Below are 9326 nucleotides of genomic sequence, written 5' to 3' on the forward strand. Positions count from 1 at the left end.
CTTATGATTTGTTTAAAAAATAAAACATATTACACATAAATGAATAAATCAGTATAAAATTATTTAATTTATAAGTGTCATGTTTGCGATTTTTTTTCTTGTAAGCTATAGCTTCTGACCTTTAAATCAAAACATACTCATGATTTTATGGCATCAATTACTGCTTTATTTAATCAGAAACACAGTCTAAATATTATTTGTGTATTTTGCTTTCATTTTATTAGAAGTAGGCCAACAGCGCCCCCTACGGAATTAAAACTCCTTACTAAGCGGGCTTTAGGACCCGGGGGAGGCTGCCGCTGCAGTGCTATTACGGTTTACTCTATCACACACCCAATGCATCATTCTGTACCTGCTTTCTCAGTTTAAATGCAGCAATCCAAAACAGTGAATCTAATCACTATTCAGGCAAAACTTTGCTTCAAGAATGAGCCACACTGCTGACGTGATCTAATGGCTAGCACACCCTGAGCACATGTGAGTTAATGTATTCCTCTTATCGGCAAGACATATCGGTATACTTTTTCATATCGATATTCCGATATTGGTCCGATAATATCGTGCATCTCCATTATATATAATATATTTTAGTTTTGTGCAGTTCAAAAAAAGTTAAAAATTAGATTAAAAAAAATACGTTTTTAATAATATTTTTATTTGAAAAAAAAAAAATGAATTGCAAAATTAAAAATTCACAAGTGAAAAAAAGTATAAATTAAAAAAAGCCTATTTAACTTTGATGAGGGTGGTTTATGGATATGTTAGAGAAAATGCAAATTGGGAGCAAAATAAGAATTAACAGCCATTTTAAAAATTATTATAATAATTATTATTTTATATATTATAATACATAACTTTGTGCAGTGTAATAAATATTAAGTTTAAAATAAGTTAAATAAAAAAATATTTTTGCATTGCTCATTATCAGTTAATGTTAATGCAACAACACATGATTTAATAGGACCTTACTGTAAAATGTTACAATATAGATTTTCTACTGAACAATTCTAATAGAATATAATCCACTTTTTCTGTCTGTATGTTAGACTGATTTGAAATCTGGGCAAAAAAAAATAATAAATAAAAATTCACAAAACATTTTCATCTTACCACTAAGAGTTCTCCTAAATAAAAGTAAAAGTTTTTAGCTAAGAGTTTTCTCTTAAAACCTATTTACAAAGCTGCTGAGACAAACTTGTACTAAGGAATAGAGAGAAGTCTTAAAGGGATAGTTCGTTGCTATGTTTCTGGACTTGGGAACAATACAGTTGTATTGCGGTCTATGCAGGGTCAGACACAGAGATTTATTCATAGAAATATTGTAGAGCACGATTTTAAGTTGCCATATTCAAATAAAGGTTTAAAAATAAAAATGTTAATTGCAACATTCAAATAAAGATTTTAAAATGCAGGCTAAGAGTCACTAATTAAACAAGTATATGTTCAGCTAACTGTCAGCCTCTTACATGTGTGCTTCTCATAAACAATTAGTGAATATGCATATAAACAGCCTTTTAATTAACAGAGTGGAATAATCATGGCTGATAGGAAGACATGCAAACTTAAAAGAACACCAAACTGGACGCAATCCTCTTCACTGCTCCTAACCTTTCACAGATTTAGGAGCTAGTTTTAGTGCTAAAACGCTTTGTGAAACACTCTTAGGTCTGGTTTCACAGACAGGGCTTAGACTAAGCCAGAATTAAGCAATAGTTCAATTAGGACATTTAAGTAATTTTTATAAACGTGCTTAGGAAAAAAATATTACTGGTGTGCATCTTGAGACAAAACAAAGGCACTGATATATTTTAAGATCAGTCCGTGCAAATGTCTTTCAGTTGAAACAGCTCAGATTTACATTTTAGTCTGGGACTAGGCTTAAGCCTTGTCTGTGAAACCGGGGGTTAGAGTCCTAAATTTAGGATTGACACACCCATTAAAAGCTAAGATTTTCTCCTAAATCGGCGAGTTATGAGCTGCTTTTAGCTTTAAGATGTTTTGTGAATACGGGCCCAGTTCAGTATGTGTTTGTTCTCACTCTCTGGGGCTTCCTGATCTGTGCGCGCGGCGTTCGTATGAAGGACTGCGAGATCTGCTTCTGCCGTAACTGCGGCTGCGTGAGCGTCTGCGCCGGCCGTCGCGCTCGTAGTCATCATACCGCGAGTCGCTGCGAGGAGAGTGCTTCTCTTTGGATTTCATCTGACCGGGAGCTGCACGTGACAACACAAACGACAAAGACAAATGCATGCAATTTAGCCAGATTTCATTCTTTTTTTTTTTTATAATATTAAAAAATATATTTAAAAATAAATATTTAAATGCATTTATACTAGAGAATTCACATTTTTGCAGTTCAAAAACTTTATATTAATTTTTGGCATGCAGAAAACCAGCGTCATACTCTTCCTGTCTCCTTGAGCGAACTGAATCTCGATCTGCCGTCCACAGATCCACTTCCTGTCCAGGTTATGCAGCGCATCCTCCGCGTCACGAACGTCCTCGAACATGCTGATGCGGTTAAGGCTTTGCATTTTTACCAGTCTGACACACAGCGATGAACACTCATATGACAGAAACTGAACTCACCATCTCAATATTCACCAAAAACATTATAGGTCATAAAGCAAAACACAAATAATCATCTGAATTAATTGTGATAAACGGCAACAGGGGGAAGGTGTTTGATGAAATTACTCTCAAATCATGAAAGAAACTCACAAAATTTCCTAAGTGTATTTTTAAGGGTGTTTCTTCAACTTCAGACACTTTTGTGTGAACAAATAAAGAAAAAAATGAAATGAATATTTTAATGTTGTCATTTCCAATCCAATGATGCAAAAAAGATGTGAAAATATTATTTGTATTAATTAATTTTATTTGTTTTGTGTATGTTTTATAGAAATATGGAACATAAGAGCTTAATAAACAAATTATAACAAATAATTTAAAAGATATTTTATAAAATATTAAAAAATAATGTATAAAATATTAATAAACACTAGAAGCACTAAAATAAAAAATAACAAATTAATACTAAAATAAATAAAATTTAAATAAATTTAAAATAATAATAAAAATGACAGAACCACAAAATTTCTTAAATTAATAAAAAATATTAAAACACTAACTATAAGCCAAAATTGACATTAAACATTAAACCATTTTTTAATAAAAAATAAATATTTTTAAAATAATATTTAAATAATAATGACAAAAGCACTTTTGTTAATTACTAAAATACTAAAACTGAAAATATAAAAATAAAAGCTTAAATTAAATAATTATTTACTAATTAATATAAGTGTATTTAAGGGTGTTTCTTCAACCTCAGGCACTTTTGTGTGAACGAATTTAGAAAAAAATTTAAAGAATATTTTAATGTTGTAATTTTCAATCCAATGATGCAAAAAAGATGTGAAAATATTATTGGTGTATTAATTAATTTTATTCATTAATATTATTATTATAACCTTAAATTATAACAAATAATTTAAGATATTTTATAAAATATAAAAAATTATGTATAAAATGTTAATAAACACTAGAAGCACTAAAATAAAAAAATAACAAATTAATACTAAAATAAATACAATTAAAATAATAATAGAAATGTCAGAACCCCAACATTTCTTAAATTAATAAAAATATCGAAACACTAACTAGAAATAAATAAAAGCCAAAATTGACATTAAACATTAAACAATTTTTGATAGAAATAAATATATTTAAAATAATATTTAAATAATAATGACAAAAGCACAACTAAATTACTAAAATACTAAAACTGAAAGTATAAAAATAAAAGCTTAAACAAATTAAAGAATTATTTACTAATTGATCAAATATTAATACTAGAAGCACTGAACTTAATAAAATAAATTTATACTAAATTAAATAACTAAAATAAAAAATAAAAATGACAAAATTACTAAAAACAAATACAAAAATATTAATAAACACTAAAACTACTAACTAAAAATATATAAAAGCTAAAATGGAAAAAAAAAAATTAACAAATATTATTTTTATTAGGGCTGCAAAACGATAAATCACATTCAAAATAAAAGTTTGTTTACATACTATATGTGTGTGCTGTGCATATTTACTATGTATATATAAATACACACATGTATATATTTAAAAAAAAAATATGTGTATGCATATATATATTTTATATATAAATCGAACATATTTTCCTTAATATATACAAGTATGTGTGTGTATTTATATATACATAAATATACACAGTACACACATATATAGTATGTAAACAAACTTATTTTGAATGCGATTAATCATTTTGCAGCCCTAATTTTAAAAATATATATATTATATTAAATAAATATTTAAAAAAAATAATAATAAAAATGAACATAGCACAACTAAATTACAAAAACAAAAAATATATAAATAAAAGCTTAATAAACAAATTGTTTAATAATTTATAAAATATTAATAAACACTAAAATTACTAACTGGACATAAATAAAAACTACATTGAAATAAAAATTAAGTAAAGCTAAATATTAATAGTAAAAACAAGTTCCTGTAGTTAAAGAAAAACCCATAAACGTTGACGTGGACAGGAGCGAATCAAAGGGACAGAAATGATGGATTGTAAAACTGCCTTTGATTACGTTCAGAAATCATGTGCTCTGTAATGGTAGGATACAGCATTAAAACAGGTTACCTTTAACATGCTTGACCTTTGACCTTCAGCTTGACCTTTATTGTCTTTAACCGCCTCCGAGAAGGACTTGGGGATGTCTGTGCCCAATAACCTTTAGTCTTTTCCTCTTTCTTTGGTCAGAACGAGGCCTTGACTCCAATTTTGGTCCCCTTTGAATCTTCAAGCTTTAACTCTCTCTTTATTGTCTTTGTCTTGAATCTACTCTACATCGGCCCTTTTAAATACTCTTTGTAGGGAAGGTCTCCAGAACTGTATGTCTTTACATTTTCTGAGACAACAGAGGAAATATAAGGTTAGGAGACAAACATCGGACATGTCCACGGCCAATCAAGCTTTAAAGAGACTTTACACCCAAAAAAAAAATCACAACCGTTTTTGTCCGATTACAATGGAAGTGAATGGGGACTGGAGCTGAGGAGCTCTAAAAAAAGATTAAAGCACCATAAAAATAATATGTGACTTGTGCGCCATATTCCACGTCTTCTGAAGGATAAATATGGGAATAAAGCGAATAAGTCACATGGGGGAACTACCTACAGCTCCAGTCCCCATTCACGTCCATTATCTGGAAAAGAGCAGCTTGGACATTCGGCTCAATATCTCTTTTTGGCTTCAACAAAAGGAAAAGTCAGATTTTTTTGGATGAAACATCCCTTTAAAAGTTCACAATATGTTCTTTCTTGTACACATTTGCCTACAAAGGATATTGTACGTATGCAAATCCTCTTGGTCGCCGTGAATAGAAGTCAACAGGAACGTAGACATCTACTATAGGTCCGTAACGACCAAACTCACGACGCAAATCCTCTGGCCTAAAGTACCATGAAATCACAGGACATTCATTTGTCTCTCTGAGAGCTTTTCCCAGGAGTGCTTGGAGGAAAGTCACGTGATGGAAGCTCTCAAGCCACAAGGCAGTGTGGAAAAAATCATGCTTGCTTCCCAAATTCATGAAGAATTAAACTACCCATAATCCCGAAGAGACTCACCAATCCTTCTGATTTAGACAACACTCATAATTCTCATTTAGTTTAAGTTGAAGCATTAAAATTAGTAACTGGAAATAAATAAAACCCAACATTGAAATAAAAATAAATAAATGAAACTTAAATAGTAATATTTTAAAATAATAATAAAAATCCACACAAAATTACTAAAAAATAAAATAAGTGAAAACAAAAATAAAACATGAATAAACATATTATAAAAAACTAAAATTATAATACATGAAGAAACACTAGAAGCAATATAATGTATATATTGTATATAACTAACTGGAAATGATTGAAACCAAAGCTGAAATTAAAACAAAAGCATAAAAATAAATAAAACAAAAATATTAATATTTAAATAAATACTCATGACAAACGCATAATAAACACACTAAAAAAATAACTAAAAATAAAAGCTTAATAAACAAGTGATAAAAAATAAATGATAAAATATCAATAAACACTAGAAGCACTAAAATTACTAACTGGAAATAAATAAAAATAAATTTTAAATTTTAAATGTGAAAAAAAAGTCCATAAATAAATAAAATAAAATCCAAAAATTACATTTCTAAATTAATACAAAAGAATTAAATACATTCCCAAAATAAATTAAACCTAAATATAATTTTATTATAAATTAAATGGTAATATTTTATCATACATATTTTTTTAAAGAACAACAAATAAAAAAAACACTAAAAATTACTAAAAAAGAATTAATAAACAAGTTATAAAATGTATTTGATTATTAGGAAAAATGTATTTTCAATTGTAAAATATGTATATGTTTGTGTATATATATATATATATATATATTATGCTATTTACACTGTTTAATGGCGTGAACTAGAATGACAAGAAATCTTCTTGCAGTTATTGCAGTTATCACCGCCAGCTTTTTGCAGGTTAAAGATTTACAGTGCAAAACACTTGCAAAGGAGTGTCTTTGCCAGTAGATTTAAATACTGCAGAATATACTATATATATATATATATATATATATATATATATACTACAATAGTATATGATTTTTTCCCGTATGGAGAAAACGAACAGAAAAAAATCCAAACCAGTTTACTTTCGTCGAAACATAATTTCTGGTATATTTGCTTTACTGTATAAGTGGTAGATCTTATTAGAGATATGTTGGGAAGCATATACAGGCACAAAGTTTGAGCAGACATTATAAACAAACAAAAAAATAACCCACCAACTTTTACATGCAAGAAAATCTTCAGCAGTTTCGACAAGAATCGATCAGTTGAAGCATTTCAGGCTAATACTGGGTGAAAGATACAGTAATCTGTGAAGATATTTAGACTGAAATCTGAGTCTGGAATGTCTCTCATTATGTATGCAGTGTTCCTCATTAATATTCATGCAGCTAATACCAGCCACAATAGGAAGAAACCCAATCCTGCTGCAAATATTAGATTAAAAACATTCTACATGAGATAAACATGTATTTATTTACCATTTAATCCATCTTAACTCTAGTAACTAGTAGGAAGTATGTTACCCTAATGCAAAATAGATTAAACCCGCTCACCAGTACGCTGGTTTATGAATTTAGCTTTAGATAAGCGTCGAACCGTGATGTATATTAATGCACACGACAGATTTCTGACGGTTAGTCAGATTTTAGCGACGCAGACGCGGCCGACGCAGACCGATGCACTAACTAGTACTCACTAAGCGCACTAACCTGCTGTCATCGGAGATGTTTCTGATGAACAGAGACGTGTTTGGAGGTCGCATGTATCTCGCCATGATAAAAAAACAGCAACCTTTAGCTCCTCAAACGCACAGAGAGACACGCAGCTCGAGCAGGCCGCAGTCCTGATCAACGTCCTCACGTACACAGCGCGCGGGTCACGCACTGACGTCACGCGCATGCGCGCCATGACGTCACCGCCGAGCCGAGACAAAGATTTTTGTTTGAATAATTGTTTTTACTTTTTTATTTGATATAGGCCTATATTTATTGCAGAATATAAAAATGACATATTTTGATATTTTATAAAAATGATTAAAAAACAAAAATGTGTGTTTACATCTTTTTTTTTTTTTTAACAGTCTATGGTTTACATACGCACGTAATGTTGTTTAATATGGTGTTTAAAAAAAGTTAAATATTGACGGAAATACGCCTTTAAAGTACTGAATGCAGAAGTTCAATAATATCTAAAAACATTACGGAGTCTGAAAAATAAAAAAAGCTGTAGAATGCGTTAATATCTGTTTAGCGTTTTTCCTATTTTGTTTTGGTTTATTTCTTTATATTTATATCTTTTGATTTTATTTATATTTTTCTGTTTATCTTAATGAATATCTTTATTAAAACAAATAAACATTTATTCATGGAGAGCAACATATAGGCTATGATCCATAAATCATCCGTTTTAAAATTCATGTTACTTATCTTAATATGAATGATGCATCACTGAAATCTCTTTTATATTTTTGAAATAATATGAAATTTCTCTTTTTATATTTTAATATTTAAAAAAAAAATTTTAACTTACAATTTGAAAACTTTTCATTCTACCAGAAAGGTTGGACTGATTTCTCATGACAAAAATATTTTACATGTTATGTGTGTTTTATATGTTAATTTCATATAATTTATTAATTACTGTACATGCTGGCCTAATGGTTTGGTATTTATGTATGTTACGGTTTACATTTCTGTTCATATTGAAGCAAATCTGATGGAAATGTTTGTTTGTTTATTTATAGTTTGTTTGAGCGAATAATGCAATGTACCAAATCACAACAAACACACACTAGTATGATAAATCAGAGCTTTATTTAAATAGCCAGTGGTGATCACACTCTTCACATCTTCTTGCTCCTCCTGATCATGCTGGTTCCTCCTACCGTCAGGGTCTGGAAAGAGAAAATGGCAAATGTTCATATTTCACAGATCTAGACAGTTGTGAGCTCTGATGAGCAACATGTGCAGATCATCATCAGTGCAAACCTCCACCATCTCTCCTGCCGTGATCTCCTGGATGTGAGAGAATCGATCCGTCTGACACACCAGCTTCCCTCCCTCCAGCTTGACAATGCACTGAAACACCAGAGAATATAAGCATCGTCCGGCAGAAAATATGATTCATAATATAAAGAGTTTGGTTCCAAAACGCTATAAATCCATTTTGATTAATTTGAGTAAAAATGTGTTTTCTTTACCAAGAAAGTGGCAAGATGAAAACCACTATTTTCTGTTTCAAACTTTCACATAGCATCTTTAGGTTATAATAACATTAAAAATTCAAATCCAGATTTTGATTTTCAAAGATTTATTACAAAATTTTATTATTTTTTCCCCAAAATGCAATAAATCCATGACTCGTTTTTTTTTTTTTTTTCCCCAAAATGCAATAAATCCATTGAATCAATATAAAAGTTACTTTTCATATTGAAACTACACAACATAGTATAAGATGATCCACATATGACAGCCTCTGAACTTGGTCAATACTAATCTTATATACAGGCACTGGACTAAAAATACATTCAATCAGTCATCGCTCCCAAAATGAATTCAGCGGGTCATCTTGTTAATGCTATAAATTAATTACAACAATACGACTCTGTGTATTAAATGCCGCTCCATCTGAAAGCATGTGATGGAG

At 29.8% G+C, this 9326-nt stretch overlaps 1 protein-coding gene across 4 annotated transcripts in view; it reads right to left on the minus strand.

Annotated features, from left to right (window-relative positions):
- LOC107724996 (serine/arginine-rich splicing factor 10-like) overlaps window positions 1–7549 on the minus strand; it is an 11547-nt gene extending 3998 nt beyond the window's left edge. The window contains exons 1-4 of one of the 4 annotated variants that reach the window (XM_016534108.1): window positions 7391–7549; window positions 5398–5502; window positions 2402–2505; window positions 2039–2210 (exon numbers count right to left, since the gene is read on the minus strand). In XM_016534108.1, coding sequence (XP_016389594.1) covers window positions 2039–2210; window positions 2402–2505; window positions 5398–5502; window positions 7391–7455 — 446 coding nt within the window. In that variant the 5' untranslated portion in view covers window positions 7456–7549. Of the gene's footprint in view, window positions 1–2038; window positions 2211–2401; window positions 2542–4672; window positions 4959–5397; window positions 5503–7390 lie in introns of all 4 variants that reach the window. The other 3 variants (XM_016534112.1, XM_016534110.1, XM_016534111.1) reach the window with 3 other exon arrangements.
- Window positions 7550–9326: the final 1777 nt, after the last annotated feature.

Source organism: Sinocyclocheilus rhinocerous, unplaced genomic scaffold (genome assembly GCF_001515625.1).
Source record: "Sinocyclocheilus rhinocerous isolate Xijiao unplaced genomic scaffold, SAMN03320098_v1.1 scaffold5141, whole genome shotgun sequence".
In the NCBI taxonomy this organism is placed as follows: Eukaryota; Metazoa; Chordata; class Actinopteri; order Cypriniformes; family Cyprinidae; genus Sinocyclocheilus; species Sinocyclocheilus rhinocerous.